Here is an 18,031-nt window from a genome sequence, read left to right on the forward strand (position 1 = left end):
ATTCTTTCTCCTCTCTCTGCTTCTAGTCTGCTTGTGCTCTCCCTCACCCCCATCCTCCACCCCCAACCAAAATAAATAAATTAATTAAAAAAAAATAGATATACCTAAGGGCGGCTGGCTGGTTCAGTCAGTAGAGCATGTGACTCTTGATTTTGGGCTCATGAGTTCCGGTTAGGTGTAGAGATTACTAAAAATAGATTTATCTAATCACCAAAGCCACAGTAATCAAGAGAGTGGTGTTTATTGAAAGGACAGACACAAAGATCAATGGAACAGAATGCAGAGTCTAGAAATAGACACACCCATGCATTGTCAACCAATTTTTAAAAAATGTTATTTCTAAGTAATCTCTACACCAATGTGGGGCTTGAACCCATAACCCCAAGATCAAGAGTTGCATGCTCTCCTGATTGAGCCAGCCAGGCACCCCAACCAATTTTTAATGAAAGTGCAAAAAGTCAATGTAGGAAGATAGTCTTTTCAGTAAATGATGTTGAAACAAATAACAACCATATGCAAAAAAAAAAAAAAACACAAAAAACAAAAAAACAAAAAAGCCAAAGTAAAGAAAAAAAAAAAAGAATCTCAACTTACACCTTTCACCTTATGCAAAAATGGATATGCCCAAACCTCACAATGAATCATAGACCTAAATGTAAAATATAAAACTATAAAGCTTCTAGAAAAAAACATAGAAGAAAATGTGAACTTGGATGAGGGAAAGGTTTCTTAGATATGAAGCTGAAAAAGCACGATCCATCAAAAAAAAAAAATCTAAATTTGGCTTCATCAAAATGAACAACTTTTGCTGTGTGAAAGCGACTGTAAAAGAGAATCAAAACACAAACCATAGACTAGGAGAAATAGTTTCAAATCACATATCTGACAAAGGACTTGTGTGCAGAATATATAAGAACTTTCAAAACTTATCAATGAGAAAATAACCCAATTAAAAATGAGCAAAAGTTTCTTTTATTTTATTCTTTTATTCTATATGTGAGATATATATATTATCTTTAAATAATACTTTATTGTTATAATCTGAATTTTCTCCATGACATAAGCATTAAGGGGATAACTTAAAAATTTCAAATAGTTTAGCAATTTTAGAGGCTGCTTTTGTTATTTATCACACTACAAGGTGAAAATATATATAGTGATTTTCTGCCTTTAAAAATTTTTTTAATGTTCATTTTTTTTTTTTTAATTTTTTTTTTTCAACGTTTATTTATTTTTGGGACAGAGAGAGACAGAGCATGAATGGGGGAGGGGCAGAGAGAGAGGGAGACACAGAATCGGAAACAGGCTGCAGGCTCTGAGCCATCAGCCCAGAGCCTGACGCGGGGCTCGAACTCACGGACCGCGAGATCATGACCTGGCTGAAGTCGGACGCTTAACCGACTGCGCCACCCAGGCGCCCCTCTTAATGTTTATTTGTTTTTGAGACAGAGAGAGACAGTGCGAGCAGGGGCGGGGTAGAGAGAGAGGGAGACACAGAATCCGAAGCAGGCTCCAGGTTCTGAGCTGTCAGCACAGAGCCCTACGCGGGGCTTGAACCCACAAAACACAAGACCATGACCAGAGCTGAAGTCAGATGCCTAACAGACTGAGCCACCCAGGTGCCCACCCTCCCCCCCCCTTTTTTTAAGTACGCTTCACACCCTGCATGGAGCTTATTGTGAGGTCTTGAACTCACGACCCTGAGATCAAGACCTAAGGTGAGATCAAGAGTTGGATGTTTAACTGACTGAGCCACCCAGACACCCTGATTTTTTGCCTTTCTGATACTTATCCTATTTTTCTTATCTAAGTGATCCAAACAAATGATTGACATGGACTTACTGAAAAAAAAAAGTTTTTCTTCTGTCTTGCCATTAAATTTTTACTATTACGGGGGTGCTTGGGTGGCTCAGTCAGTTGAACATCCAACTCGGGTCATGATCTCACAGCTCGTGAGTTCCAGCCCTGCGTCAGTCTCTGCGCTGACAGGTCAGAGCCTGGAGCTGTATGTATATATGTATGTATACATACATATATGTATATGTATATATACATAAATATATGTATATATTTAAGCTCTTCTTTATCTGTTCATCTATTGGTGGATAATTGGGCTTCTTCCATAATTTGGCTGTTATAAATAATGTAGCAATAAGCATAGGGGTGCTTATCAAACTTTTCAAATTAGTGTTTTTCATATTCTTTGTAGAATTAATTTCTACATTAATTGCACTCATTAATGCAATTAGTGGATTATACGGTAATTCTTTTTCTCCTTCTCTTTTTAAAATGTTTTTTTTTTTTTATTTTGAGAGAGAGAGGGAGAGAGAGAATCCCAAGCAGACTATACACTGTCAGTGTGGAGCCTGAAGTGGGGCTCAATCCCACAAACCATGAGATCATGACCTGAGCTGAAATCAAGACTGAGCTACCTAGGCGCCCCTCATATGGTGATTCTATTTTTAATTTTTTGAAGAAACTTCATACTGTTTTCAATAGTGGCTATACCAGTTTGCATTCCCAACAACAGTGCACAGCAGTTCTTTTTTTCCCCCACATCTTCAACCTTGTTGTTTCCTGTGTTTTTGATTTTAGCCATTCTGACGGGTGTGACATGATATCTCATTGTAGTTTTGATTTGCATTTCTCTGATGATGAGTGACATCGAGCATCTTTTTGTGTGTCTGTTGGCCATCTATATGTCTTCTTTGGAGAAATGTCTGTTCATGTCTTCTGCCCACTTTTGAATTGGATTATTTGGCTTTTTGGTGTTGAGTGTTATAAATGCTTTATATATTTTGGATACTAACCCTTTAACAGATATAGCATTTGCAAATATCTTCTTCCATTTAGTAGGTACCTTTTAATTTTGTTGGTTATTTCCTTCACTGAACAGAAGCTTTTTATTTTGATGTGGTCCCAATAGTTTATTATTATTTTTTGTTGTTGTTCCTCTTGCCTCAGGAGACATATCTAGAAAAATGTTGCTATGGCTGATGTCAGAGAAATTACTGCCTGTGCTCTCTGCTGTGATTTTTATGGTTTCAGGTCTCACATTTAGGTCCTTAGTCCATTTTGAGTCTATTTTTGGGCATGGCATAAGAAAGTGGTCCAGTTTCATTGTTTTGCATGTAGCTGCCCAGTGTTTTCAATGCCATTTGTTGAAGAGACTGTCTTTTTCCTATTGCATGATCTTTCCTCCTTTGTTGAAGGTTAACATAATAAAATAATCATGGTTTTACTGCTGGGTTCTCTATTCTGTTCTTTTGATCCATATGTCTATTTTTGTGCCAGTATCATACTGTTTTGGTTCGTATAGCTTTGTAGAATATCTCAAAATCTGGGATGGTGATACCTCCAGTTTTGTTCTTCTTTTTCAAGACTGCTTTGGCTCTTTGGGGTCTTTTGTGGTTCTATGCAAATCTTAGGATTATTTGTTCTAGTTCTGTGAAAAATGCTTTTGGTACTTTGATAGGAATTGCATTAAATCTGTGGATCGTTTTGAGTAGTATGAACATTTTAACAATATTTGTTCTTCAAAAAATGGGCAAAGGGCTTTGAACAGATACTTCATGAAAGGAGATACACACAGATGGCAGATAAACACATGAACGTGTGTTCAACATCATCAGTAATTATGGAGTTGCAAATTCAAACACAATGAGATAATACCACATGCCTCTTAGAATGGCTAAAAACCCAAGCCAAGGCAACCCAACCCAAACTAAACCCAAACTAAAACAAAACAAAACAAAACCTGAAATGCTCAATGCTGATGAGGCTATGGAGCCACTGGAACTCCCATACATTGCTGGTAGGATGCAAAATGGTGCAGCCACTTTGGAAAACAGTGCGGAGTTTTCTTACAAGGATAAACACACACCATATGACCCAGTAATTCTAGGTATTTACCCAAGAGAAATGAAAACTGAAGTTCACGTGAAAAAAAAAATGGTACATGAGTATTTGTTGCAGCTTTATTCACAATCATCAAATACCGGAAACCAAAATATCCATCAACAATTGAATGGATATGGGGCGCCTGGGTAGCTCAGTTAGTTGAGCATCCGAGTTCGGCTCAGGTCACGATCTTGCGGTCTGTGAGTTCGAGCCCCGCATCGGGTTCTGTGCTGACAGCTCAGAGCCTGGAGCCTGCTTCAGATTCTGTGTCTCCCTCTCTCTCTGACCCTCCCCTGCTCATGCTCTATCTCTGTCTGTCAAAAACAAATAAAACATTAAAAAAATTAAAAAAAAAACCAACTGAATGGATAAACACACTGTGGTGTAACCATACCATGGAATACTACTTAGCAGTAAAAAAGAATGAACTATACACACAGCAACACGGGTGAATCTCAAATGCATTTTGCTAAGTGAAAGAAGCCAGATCTGAGTGACTACCGATTGTGTGATGCCATTTGTATGGCATCCTCAAGAAGCCAAAAGTAGAGAGATGGAGACCAGATCCTTGGTTGTCAGGGACTTGGGCTGAGATGCGTTGGTTATAAAGAGGCAGCACCAGGGGATTATTGGGGCTGATGTAACTCTTCTGTATCTTAATGGTGGTAGTGGCATCATGCTGCTGCTTTACTTCCAAGCAGAGAGAAGAGGACACATGTTTTTACAATCTAGGGAGTTAAGAGGGAAGAGTCTTTTGCTTTCTGACTAAATTGAGGTCATTGTATCTACTAGTTGAATTCTCAAGGGCTTCTGTCAGAGCTCCAGCTGGAAATTTCAGGGTCAATGAGAAGCCTGGACACCTAGAAAATTCTATCACAGATAAGATGTGTAAGGCAGAATAATGGCTCCCCGTGACGTCTACATCCTATTCCCCGGAACTTATGAGTGTTGCCTTAAGTGGCAAAAGGGTCTTTCCATATGCGATTAATGTTGAGGACCTGGAGACAGGGAGAATAGCTTGGATTATCTAGCTGGGCCCAATCTAATCAAATGAATCCTTTAAAGCAAAAGCAGCTGTGGTCAGAGACACGCCTATGGAAGACTGGTCATTCCTTCTCCCTCATCCCTGCTTTGTTTTTCTCCGTAGCACTCAGTGCCGTATTGTAGGCAGAATGATGGATCCCCAAAGATGCACACACCCTAATTCCCAGAATCTGTGAATATATGTTACATGGCTAAAGGGGAGGGAAGGTTGCAGATGGAATTAAGTTTGCTCATTTGCTGACCCACGAATAGGGAGATTATTTGGGATTATCTGGGTGGATCCAATGTCACAAGGGTCCTGAAAGATGGAAGAGGAGGGCAGAAGACATCAGAGTGACGGGATGAGAGAACTCAACGTGCCTTTGCTGACTTTGAAGGTGGAGGAAGGAACCGTGGAGCCAAGGAACACAGAGCCTCTAGAAGCTGGAAGAGGCAAGGAAAAGGAGCCTCCCCTAGAGGCTCCAGAAGGGAATGCAGCACCGTCAACACCTTCATTGCCACCCGTGAGACCCAGGTTAGACTTCTAGCCCACAGTCCTGCAAGGTATTAAGTTTGTGTTGTTTCAAGCCACTAGGTTTGTGGTGATTTGTTATAGCAGCAATGGAAACCAATACATAAGGAGAATGTATTGTTAAGTGTGAGGGGAGATGTTAATATTCACCAGGCTTCCTGGTTCTTCATCCCTCGAGTCCAGGCAGGTGATCCATTTGTCTACCTTCAGGATCAGTCTTATTGCCACTGGGATCAGTTCTGATCCTGGCAGTAAACATATGGGGTGTTTGTTGATATAAGATCGCGTATTAAACTGCACTCCTGTTGCCTGTGCCAGTGTTTCCTGAAAACACATTCCCAACTCCTGTCCTCCTTCAGCACAGGTGACTCGACCTCATTCTGAACCCAGTTTCGGGTCGTATCTGCTCCTGCCTCGAGATCCCTGTTCCCGATCTCCTTTTCCTCCACCAGATTGCACTACATACTTGAGCGTGCCGAGGCCCCACACTTGCTTCACCCCTGACACAACTTTTTCTTCCCTCTGCTTGGGATTTTGTTTTATGCCCGTGCGACAGAGGGAAAGATGTATTATAATGATGTACTGGCAATACCTCCCTTCTTGTCCACGGGACGAATGCATGCTTTGTATACTCAGCTCACTCTAGAGGGCTTGCTGAATTAAGCAGGGTGGCTGGCAGTGAAGAGAATTAAAATGTGAGGGAAGACCAAAGTTCTCCACCTACCACAGGCTGAGGGGGATCATTGGAAGAAAATTTGATGAGAAGGTTGAATAAGCAGTAGAGATGGGTGAGCTGTAAGCCTAGAGATTTTGAGGAAATAGAAACTGAACAAATATTTAAAAGGAAGGTTTCCTAAGGGCGCTTAGCTGGCTCAGTTGGTAGAGCATGCAATTCTTGATCTCGGGGGCATGAGTTCGAGCCCCATGTTGGATGTAGAGATTACTTAATAAAAAATAAAGTAAAATGAAGAAAAAAGAGGAAGGTTTCCTATATGGTATGTAATGTGATATTGTCTTTGCCTCCCTGAGAAACACTCAGTAAGTGTTGGCTTTGTGGGAGCTTGGAGGCGGTAAGTGCTGAGGGTCGCCCCAAGGCAAGGGCAGGATGACCCCAAACAGCCCAAATAGTTTCAGATGGAGAGAATGAGGAAAGGGACGGAGGTGGTCTTCCCAGTGGAAGGTCTTTCAGCAGGGATCCTTCAGAAAGGCTGCAGGAAGTAGCTGTCTCTCAGAGCAGTCCAAGAGGGACACAAGAGGGCATTTACCTGCCTGCACGCTCCCGTCTCCATTTCCGTTGGCCAGGGTTCACCTCCTGAACTCCTAGATAGTGTCGTCTGGCCACTCTGTGACCACTCAGAAACTGATTTCACACACTGCCATTTCATTTAAGTCTGGAAATGGGCAGTGACTCACATGGGTGGGGCACTGACAAAATGAAAGAACAGAAGAGGCAGTGGAGGGAATCTGAGAAGGCTGAAAACATTTGTCTCCGTGATGAGAAAAGCTTTTATTAAAATCTGGCTCCAGGGGCACCTGGGTGGCTCAGTCGGTTAAGCATCTGACTTTGGCTCAGGTCATGGTCTCACGGGTTAGTGAGTTCAAGCCCCGCATCAGGCTCCCCACTGACAGTGCAGAGCATGCTTGGGATTCTTGCTCTCTCCTCTCTTTCTGCCCTCCACCACTCACACTTTCTCTCTCTCTCTCGAAACAAATAAATAAAAACTTAAAAAGAAAAAAAAGAAGCCATACCTTCTATTTCTAAAAAAAAAAAAAAAAAAATCTCGCTCCAAATTGTAAATCATGTTTTTGAGTGCACAGCTAATAAATGTATGAACTTACTTTTTTTTTTTTAATGGTTATTTATTTTTGAGAGAGAGAGAGGGAGTGAGCAGGGGAGGAGCAGAGAAAGAGGGGGACAGAGGATCCAAAGCAGGCTCTGTGCTGACAGCAGAGAGCCCAATGCTGTCTCGTGGGGGCTCCAACTCAAGAACTGTGAGATCATGACCTCAGCCAAAGTTGGACACTTAACTGACTGAGCCACCCAGGCACTCCAAATTTACATTTTTATTCATAAAGACATATGAAAAACTACTGGGGAAACATTCCCTAATGCTAATTAAGAATGCCCCAGAAATCTCATCTTTAGAATTTCAGATTATAGCCATAGTGCTGCAGTCTAACAGGTGGGAAGCTTCTAGCATTTTGATTTTTAAAAGGTCATGCTGTCTCAAAAATAAATAAATATAAAAAAAAATTAAAAAAAAAAAAAGGGGCACCTGGGTGGCTCAGTCACTTGGGCGTCTGACTTTGGCTCAGTTCATGATCTCACCATCGGTGGGTTCCGGCCCCGTGTCGGGCTCTGTGCTGACAGCTCAGAGCCTGGAGCCTGCTTCGGATTCTGTCTCTCTCTCTCTCTCTCTCTCTCTCTCTCTGCCCCTCCCCTACTTCCACTGTCTCTGTCTCAAAAATAAATAAACATTAAAATTTTTTTTAAAAGGTCATGCTGTTTAATTACTCAAGTATTACATATAATATTTTTACTAGTAAAAAAAATTTTTTTTCAAGCCAAAACCACCCTTCCGAGTAAGGGCAGTTGCATTTTCTCTGCCCTTTCTTAACTCAGCCCTGAACGGAAAAGGGGCATAATTTGAGGGGCAGATTTGGGGAAAATAAAGTGGGCATGCTCAGTTCATTCCCACCCACTTTCCTCCTTGGAATCCAGCCCGCATGAGGTCTGCTCTCAGGGCGGGCTGACGCCTCCACTCACGGCAAGGCAAATCCCCCTTGGACCTGGACTGCTGGATTTTATTCTGCAGCTGGGTGCTGGGAAGCTTTTCTGACTCCCAACCCAGCTTTATCAGGAACTAGGTACGACTTTGGCCTTCTCCTTCCACTCCTTTATCTCAGTTTGTTTTGAACTCAGAAAAGGAGGAAGGGGTGCTATTTATCGGGCTCTGCTTCAGTGTTCCGACATTTGGTACATCGGCCAGAAAATTGGTGTGGGAGAAATAAGGTACACAATTAAGGAGAAGCGAATGAATGCCCATGGAGTGACTGAGGCTTCTGGAGTGGCATGGGATTGGCCTTGGCCCTGTGGTCTTGCTCTTTAGTGTGTGTGTGCAGGACATTTCGATCTTGGCAGTCTTACATTGAGCCAGGTAGGTTTTTATGGTGGTGCAGTGGGCTCTTAACAGCTGTGGCCTGGGAAAAAAGACCTTAGAAAAGCCACTCTGAGGCTGTAAGAGGACTTTGGCAAGGGCACAGGGGCCACGAGAGGGACTTATCAGGGGCCAGCAGGCTGAAGAGGTCTTAATAAGCAGTTACAGCTGAGGCAAGGGTTCAATTATAGGGAGAAAGAAACAGTCTTTTCATATACTGCCCTTTTAGATATTGAAGGAGTAGAAAAATATTTGCTGTTTTTAAACCGTGGGGGCAGCTGGGTTCTCTTTGGACCGCAGAGCACTAATGAGAGATTAGTTTTCAATGTGCTAGTACTAAGTTTAGGTGGGTAATGTAAACAAACAGTCCTAATTTTGATTCCTCTTTTATGTTGTTTTGAACTATCTTCAAGGGCAAAAGTGGATGGACTAAGTTTGCATTTATGCGGCTCAAGAATCACTCCCTCTACTTGTCCTCGAGGTTGCTAGAAACTGGTTACGGAAATGGGATGGAGAAATCCTCCCCAGGTGATGGTTTTCTTCCGCCTGAGGAATGCCACAGAAAGAGGCGGTGGAAAAAGCCACGGCAGCACAGGAATAAAAATGCTTACTGGTTACTTTGGGAGCTCTGTCACTGGACGGAATTCACCTTCAGTGCAACACTGCAGTGCAGACAACTAAAATTCAAAAGGGACTCGGGAATTAAGAGGTTTCTAATATCTGGGTGGGAAAGGACAGCTCCACAGATAAGATCTGATCCACGAAGATGTTGCCAGTGCTGCACGATTCTAACTTGGCAAGGAGGCAGCAGCCCCTCAAATGCCTTGCCAGAGGTGGAACTTCCTGGATGTGAAAAATGCAAGGTGCCATTGTGCGGAAATTAACCTGTAGCTAGTCGATTTCTCGTATCTAGGTTTTTAAATTTATTTTTAAAAAGTCTTTATTTTTTTTGTTTTAGAGAGAGAGAGAGAGAGACAGAGTGCAAGCAGGGGAGGCACAGAAAGAGAGGGAGACACAGAATCCAAAGCAGGCTCCAGGCTCCAAGCTGTTAGCACAGAGACTGACCCGGGGCTCAAACCCATGAACCGCAAGATCATGACCTGAGCTGAAGTCCGGCTCTCAACGGACTGAACTGCCTAGGCGCCCCCCTCCTAACTGGATTTTAACTCACAATCCATCAATTCTGGATTCTTGGTCTCACTCAACTGGCTTCTGGTGAGGCTGTTATTTCTGCAACAGTTTTTGGCGACCCAAAATACTGTTGGCGACCCGCACTACTGATTCTGGGAATGTATTTTGCTTGATAATTTGCTTGAAAAATCGGCTTGTTTTCTGCCTCTGGTGTGTGTAGAGAGGGTGCTGTGATCATTTTGCATGTTCTGTAAATCTATAGACTCTTGGAAAAAGCAGAGTACAGACTTGCTGGGGGTAACTATTGCTTTCTAATTTGGAGGCCCTCTAGGAGCTGCCCCCATTCCAGTGAGATCCAGCTTAAAATGTAGTTGCTAAAGATCCCTGCCTCTACCCAAACATCGAAATCCCCTCCATCTGAGACAGAGCAGCTCGAATAAAAAGTTGGGGGAAATGAATTTTGGACTTTAATTTCTTTGAATTTTAATTCACAAAAACAGGATAATTTTGTTTTGAATCTTGCTTTTCTTTGAAACTTAATGTCTCATGATTTTTATTTCATGCCTTGGACCTTAATTTCTCTCTAGACATTTGATAAAGGGAAGATGTTTATGTTAAAATTTTTTTCCCCTCAACATTATTAGCATTTTGTTATTGAGGTTGTGTTGTGCATATTATAATGGGAATAGTGCATTTGTCATTTTTATTTTAATTTTATTATTATTATTATTATTTTAAATGATTTTAATGTTTTTAAGTTTATTTATTCACTCTGAGACAGAGAGAGACAGACAGACAGAGAGAGAGAGTGCACACAAGTGAGGGAGGGGCAGAGAGAGGGAGAGAGAATCCCAAGCAGGCTCTGCACTGTCAGCACCAAGCCCAATGTGGGGCTTGAACCCATGAACCGTGAGATCATGACCTGAGCCATAGTCAGACGCTTAACCGACTGAGCCACCCAGGAGCCCAGTTTTATCAGTTTTTAAAAACGTTTATTTATTTATTGAGAGAGAGAGAGAGCAAGCATGTGTGGGGGAAGGGCAGAGAGCAGAAGAGAGAGAGAATCCCAAGCAGTCTCTGTGCTGGCAGCGTAGAGCCTGACGGGGGCTCAATTCCATGAACCCCTGAGACCATGACCTGAGCCAAAACCAAGAGTCGAAGCTCAACCGAGTCACCCAGGCGCCCCTTTGTCATTTAATTTCAATCCCGGGGCATCTGGGTGTCTCAGTCTGTCAAGCGTCCGATTTCAGTTCAGGTCATGATCTCATGGTTTGTGGGTTCAAGCCCTGTTTTGAGCTTTGCGCTGACAGCTCAGAGCCTGGAGCCTGCTTCAGATTCTGTGTCTCCCTCTCTCTCTGTCCCTCACCTGCTCAGGCACGCTCTCTCTGTCTCTCTCAACAATAAATAAACATTGGAAAAAAATGTTTTTTAAATCTCAATCCTGATCCTCTGGTATGCTATGTGGAAAACATGGATAGGCATGATAAAAACGGATAATAGAAAAATGAAAATTTCAGATTTGGGTACAAAATGGCATTGAACTATTTAATTAATGCATATAGGGAACTATTTTGGAAACTTTTGTGAGTGAAATCTGTCTTGCCCACCAGTGTTCCTGGGAGGGGACAAAGTTGGGTAATATAAGAGGGAGGAGTAGTCTCATGAAGATGGGGCAGGACTGTTCTGATAGGCTCCTGAGGTCCTCTTGTGAGGATGTCACACACACCTCTGCTGACATAGGCTTAATGGCTAAAACCAGCGGTTTAAGAGAACAAAAATCAAGGGAATATTAGTGGGGGGATAATTCTTAACTGACTTTTGATATTACCTTCTGCCATAGATTGAGTTATTCTCCAAGCATATCCATGTCCTAATTCCCGGAACCTGCGAACATATTCTTTTATGTGGTACCAACGACTTTGCAGATGTGATTAAGTTAAGATCCTGACGTGGGGAGGTTATCCTGGATTATCTGGTTGGCCTGATGTGACCACAAGGGTCCTTAAAGGGGGACACAGAAGAGTCAGAGAGGAAGGTGATGTGATGACAAAGCCAGAGATGGGAATGACAAGCTTTGGCGACGGAGGAAGGAGACACAGCCAACAAGCACAGGCAGCCACTAAATGTTGAAAATGACAAAAAAAAGGGGGGGGGGGAAGTGGGATTCTTCCTCTTCCTCAGAGCCTCCAGAAGGAACCAGCCCTTCCAGCACCTGGACTTTACCTCTGAAAAGTGAAATGGATTTTGGACCTTGGACCTCCAGAACTACTAGAGAATAAAGATGCATTGTTTTAAGTAACAATGTGGTAATTTGTTACAGTCCCAACAGGGAATGAATACAACTTCCATCTGTGAAGGAACCTGACTTAGTAGATCTCCTTGTGTTCTTGGAGAGGGTGATGTAATCTGATTGGTAAATTCCAGAATAATAAATTGAGCATGAATGGCTTGGTTTCATTCTTCTTCCTCTTTGGGAGCCAGGCAGCCCAAGAAAGCACCCACTCGGCTACTTGCAGGGCAGGGCCACCTAGGTGATGGGATCTGCCCTTCTTGGGGCTGCTGGGTTTGGCTGGTTCAGTCGGTATAATACTGTGTGGTTCAGTATTAGTAAGCTCATTTGCCTTCCATGCTAAGCTACATTCTCTAGTGGCTCTCTTTTTAATGTTTATTTATTTTTGAAAGAGAGAGAGAGAGAGAGAGAGAGAGAGAGAGAGCAGGTGAGCAGGGGAGGAGCAGAGGGAGAGGGGGACACAGGATCCAAAGCAGGCTCCAGGCTCTGAGCTGTCAGCACAGAGCCCGATACGGGGCTTGAACTCATGAACCGCGAGATCATGACCTGAGCCAAAGTCAGACACTTAACCGACTCAGCCACCCAGGTGCCCCTTCAGTGACTTTTATCAGAAAAGGTGATATTTTGGTTCCCATGGATCACTTCTTTGTCTTATTTCTCTCTTTATGTATAACTCAAGCATGATAAAAGGGTGAACTTGAAGATAATAGATGGAACAGAAGTGGCACAACCTTTTCTTCCAGCTCCAAATTTCTATAAGGTCTATAAGAAATGGAAAAGGTAGATGAAGAAAATCACAACTGCATGGGAAACAAGAGGGGGAAATTTCCAGGGACCAGAAATTGTGACAAATGCCTGTATGATACAGGCGCAGGTGAAAAAGATCTATGATAGCCAAAACTTGAATATTGTTTTTTTGTTTTTGTTTTTGTTTTGCTGCAAAATATAGGAAGGACACCCTGAATGCTCACTGCCCCAAACTGGTAGATGCTAGCAGCAGGAAAAAGTTTAAAGTTCAAATAAGTTGACTGATTCAGGGACCGCAGCAGGAATGTCTAGATGGTTTGATCCCTCCTTAGCACCACCTTCTCCTACCCCTTCTGCCTGATAATAGTAATGGTCGTGTCTATCTCCAGTGAAGAAAAATGGGGAGGAAGGTGACAGTAAGAAAGATAAGGCAGGGCCCCACCTTCAGTGTCTGGCAATGTCTGGGAAGAATGAGGAGCATCTGTACCAGAACACTAGCCACCGAGGTATAGCCAGTGGTAATCCTATCCTTCCTCAAAACAGGCCAAGAAAAGCAATGCGACGTAGATCTAAGAGATGCCCTCTACAGAGATGAGTGAAAAATCAAGAATGTCCAACTTTGAAGAATGCCACCATGACAGAGAGAGACGGTCAAACTTCCACCTGAGAAAATGGAGTCCGTAGAGCAAGAAGATTAGGGCTTTGCAACAAGTTATGACTTGTGTTCACGTTCTTGTGAACGCTGAATACACGTAAGTATGAATAAACCAGAGATTATGGAATCTGATTGTTGAAATAATAAAAGGGCTCCATCAGATTTGCTGGAAAACAAATTAACGAACTGGAAAACAGAGCTAGAAAGTTCTCTACATAATCAAGATACGTGAAAGATCTAGAATTTTCAGTTTTATCTAATCAGAGTTTCAGAGAGAAAGATTATAGAATATGGAAGAGAGGTGGAGCATTTAAATAAGTCATTCAGAGAAGACTTGCTTCCTCAGATTGAAAGGACCTACAAATAGTATGAAATGTATGAATAGAAGAGATAAGGAAAAAAGCCTTAAAATCTTCCAGACAAAATAAACAGAATGCCTACAAAGGAGGGAGGGAGGGAGAATCAAACAGACATCAGATTTCTCATCAAAAACACTATATTAAAAAATATCGGTGCAATGGTATCTTCATAATTTTAAGAGACGCTGACTTTTTAGAGCATTTTGACCACTTTTAATTGTACACAGTGGCATACAAGTATATTCACATTGTTGCGTGACCATCTAATCTATCCAGCTCCAGACCTCTTCATCATCCCCACTGAAACTCGATGCTCAGTAAACACTAATCCCCCATTCCCTTCTCCCCACAGCTCCTGGCAGCCACCATTCTTTCAGAAGGGACAATAACTTTTAATTTAGGATTTTCCAAGGCCCAATGAAACAGAAGAAAAGGATGGGGGTCTTTTCCTACCAGACATGCACCGTTAATACAGAGCTATTGTTATTAAAACAGAATGACATTAGTGCATGGATGGACAAGTAGACAACTAGGAACAGAACAGAAGCTCAGAACATGAAATGCCCAGAGTCTAAGAGACCCCCAAAAACGAACCACCAGAGTCCAGAGTCAAAGCTAAGCAGCAAGGGTCATTTATTGCAGGTTCGAACCTGGACCTCTGCGCCCCCCTTGCCGGTGACGCCAAGAGGCCCTGAGAGAGGTTTTTACACCCCTTTTATAGACAGGTACAAACAAGTCATGGGGAAATCAGGAATTTTCCACAGTTACAGAGCTGCGATTGGTTGGTGTTTAAAGTTGGACACTTAACAGTATTCGATTGGTTCCTGCCTTTAGGTCAGACCACAACGGGGGGTACGGGTATCACAATGATTGATCAGGAATACACGGATGTGCCAAGCAACAATGATTGATCAGGAGTACACGGATGTGCCAAGTAACAATGGTTGATCAAGAATATACGGATGTGCCAGGCAATAATGATTGATCAGGAATACATGGGCGCGCCAAGCAATTGTACAGAAGCGGAACAAGCTGGTTAAGCTTGGTTAGGTTTCAGTTTCCCATAACTTAAGCTTTTAAGTTTCAATTTTCTCAGGCCTCTCAAACAGACCAAACTATTTATGAAAACGATTTATACAAAATGGACACTCTGGATCTATAGGGAAAGGGAGAACTATACTAGTGATGCTTGATAACCCCTTATACATAATTAGATCCCTAGCTCACAGATATACCAAAAATGAATTCTAGATAAGGACTCAAACTGAAAAGTAACTTTTATTTATATATTTTTTAATTTTTTTATTAAAAAAAATTTTTTTAATCGTTATTTATTCTTGAGACAGAGACAGAGCATGAACAGGGGAGGGGCAGAGAGAGAGGGAGACACAGAATCCAAAGCAGATTCCAGGCTCTGAGCTGTCAGTACAGAGCCCCACACGGGGCTCGAACCCACGAACCGTGAGATCATGACCTGAGCCAAAGTCCGACGCTTAACCGACTAAGCCACCCAGGCGCCCCGAAAAGTAACTTTTAGAAGAGAAAACGGGAGAATGTTTTTATGGTCTTGCTCTTTAGGATAAAACGAAGCTGAAAACCCAAGCCATAAAGGAAAAAATTGGTAATTTCAACAACATTAACATGTAGACAATGTCTGCTTATTAAAAGTCATTATAAACATTGAGAAGTTACAGGGGTGCCTGGGTGGCTCAATCGGTTAAGCATCGGACTCTTGATTTCAGCTCAGGTCATGATTTCATGGTTGTGAGATAGAGCCTCGCATCAGTCTCCATGCTGGGTGTGGATCCTGCTTAAGATTCTCTCTCTCCCTCTCCTGCTGCCTTTTCCCTGCTCATGTGTGCACTCTCTCTCTCCAAAAAAAAAAAAAAAAAAAAAAAAAAATCGAGAAGTTACAATCCAAAAGGTGATATTTGTAACAGATATAACCCGCAAAGATTGGTGTGCAGATTACATAAAGAACTCCTACAGATCAATAAAATACAAATAACCCATTAGAAAAAGACAAAAATATAAACAAATTCACAGAAAAGTAAAACCAAATGACAAATAGGATGATCAACCTTCCTAAGATTCATAAAAAATGCGAAGAAAAATAATAATGTGATTCATTTTTTTAGCCAGTTTGGTAAAAACGAATATAAATGTGATACCAATTGTTGGTGGGAACGTAGAGCCATAGGACCTCTTCTGCACCATTGGCAGGAAGGTAAACTAGTATGTCCACTTTGGAGAACAATTTGGTAATGTCTAGAAGAATTACAAATGCACATAACCTAAGGCCTAGGATTTCATTCTGAGGATTCATTCTAGGAAGTCAACAAGACTTGCATAAGAATGTTCAGAGCAACACGGTACAAGTAAGAAAATTAGAAATCTGCATTATAAATATACATCAAGGGCACCTTGGTGGCTCAGTCAGTTAAGCATCTGACTTCAGCTCAGGTCGTGGTCTCATGGTTCATGAGTTCGAGCCCTGCGTCAGGCTCGCTGCTGTCAGCACGGAACCTGCTTCGGATCCTCTTTCCCTCTCTCTTCCTCTCCCCCACTTGTGCGCTCTTTCTCTCTCAAAAATAATAAATAAACATTAAAAAAAAAGAAATACACATCAATAGGAAAATGAATAGTTAACTCGGATTCTATTAATAAAAAGTTGTACTACAAGCAAATCTGAGTAAATTATGATTAAGCTTGAGCTTCACCCTCAGAATAGGGATGTCTTTCACAAATGTAATGTTGAATGAAAAAAGCAAATTGGCAAAAAAAAATACACCTAGTAAGATACCATTTATAGAAAGTTTAAAACAACCAAAAGAATACTATGTATTGATTCCGGATACGTCTGTAGTGGTTAAAACCTAACAAAATGTATGGGATGATAAGCACCAAATGAAGGATAGTGTTTGCCACTAGAAGGAAAGGTGGAGGATGTGATCACTGAGAGAAAAACAGAGCCAAAGAAGTAACTATAGAAGATTTGAATCAGACAATTAAAAGCTTTTTGTTTTTTTAATGTTTATTTTTGAGAGAGAGACAGAGACAGAGACAGAGCACAAGTGGGGAAGGGCAGAGAGAGAGGGAGACACAGAATCTGAAGCAGGCTCCAGGCTCTGAGCTGTCAGCACAGAGCCTGATGCCGGGCCCAAACCCATGAACCAGGAGATCATGACCTGAGGCGAAGTCAGATGCATAACTGACTGAGCCACCCAGGCGTCCCCAGACATTAAAATCTTAAACATATGCAAATATATGTATCCCATATATATTTGAGATATATATATATATATATATATATATATATATATATCCAACAGGCAGAGAAATAGCATTTTCTTCAAATACACATAAAACATGGACAAAAATTGAGCATGTAGTAGGTCAGTTTCCCAACCTGTATACCATGTGGGACCTGTGTCCCATGGGCCAGAGGTTTGGGGATTATAGCCTGACTCCCACCAGCATCCTAGTTTGGGGCTCCAAATTCCTTTTACCCTAATGAGATGCACAAATATCATTTTTTACATGTACCACAACACCAAAAAAGTTTGGGAAGCAGATACTTGACCATAAAGAAAAGCTTAACAAATTTCAACTCACATGCAGTGATTACAATGTAATAAAATTAGAAATTGAGGATAAAAAGAACCATTCCCAAATCTATACACTTAAAAATTAAGAATAAAAAGAGACATGTAAATAACTCTTGGATTAAAGAGAAAGTCAAAATAGAAAATACAAATTATTGGGGCACCTGGGTGGCTCAGTCAGTTAGGTGTCCGACTTCGGCTCAGGTGTGATTCTGTGTCTTTCTCTCTCTGCCCCTACCCTACTTGTGCTCTGAATCTTTCTCTCTCAAAAATAAATAAACATTAAAAAAAAAAGATACAAATTATTTAGAATGGAACAAAAAAGAACATTACATATTAAGATCCACAGAATGGGACCAAACAAGGAAATCCATAGTATGTATGTATGTATTTAAAGTAATCTGTATGCCCAACACAATGTGGGGCTTGAACTCACAAGCCTGAGATTGAGTTGCACACTTTTCCAACTGAGTCAGCCAGGAGCCCCAGAAATCTGTAGTTTTAAATGCACTTTTTTGGAAAACAAGAAAGACAGAAAATAAGTGCCTGAGCTGAAGTCAAGAGTCAGAGGCTTAACTGACTGAGCCACCCAGGTACCCCTAAGATTTTATTTTTAAGTAATTTCTACACC

At 41.7% G+C, this 18,031-nt stretch overlaps 1 protein-coding gene and 1 long non-coding RNA gene across 12 annotated transcripts in view; both read left to right on the forward strand.

Annotated features, from left to right (window-relative positions):
• Positions 1-18,031, forward strand: part of APOLD1 (apolipoprotein L domain containing 1) — a 59,785-nt gene that overhangs the window by 21,941 nt on the left and 19,813 nt on the right. For 6 of the 11 annotated variants that reach the window (XM_047064876.1, XM_047064878.1, XM_047064883.1 and 3 more), the window contains 2 exons: positions 5,322-5,487; positions 13,325-13,533. Coding sequence is in view for 1 of the 11 variants with exons in the window: in XM_047064887.1 (XP_046920843.1) it covers positions 5,322-5,458; positions 9,027-9,497 (608 nt within the window). In the remaining 10 variants the exon portion in view is untranslated. Of the gene's footprint in view, positions 1-5,321; positions 5,488-9,026; positions 9,566-13,324; positions 13,534-18,031 lie in introns of those variants that run through there. The other 5 variants (XM_047064875.1, XM_047064887.1, XM_047064877.1 and 2 more) reach the window with 5 other exon arrangements.
• LOC124501000 (uncharacterized) lies at positions 9,656-12,195 on the forward strand. Its single transcript, XR_006959684.1, has 2 exons — positions 9,656-9,828; positions 11,585-12,195. It is a non-coding gene; the product is annotated as an uncharacterized LOC124501000 (long non-coding RNA).

This window comes from Lynx rufus, unplaced genomic scaffold, assembly GCF_022079265.1.
Source record: "Lynx rufus isolate CCGP_SWC_20201006 ecotype Redwood Valley unplaced genomic scaffold, mLynRuf1.p SCAF_7, whole genome shotgun sequence".
In the NCBI taxonomy this organism is placed as follows: Eukaryota; Metazoa; Chordata; class Mammalia; order Carnivora; family Felidae; genus Lynx; species Lynx rufus.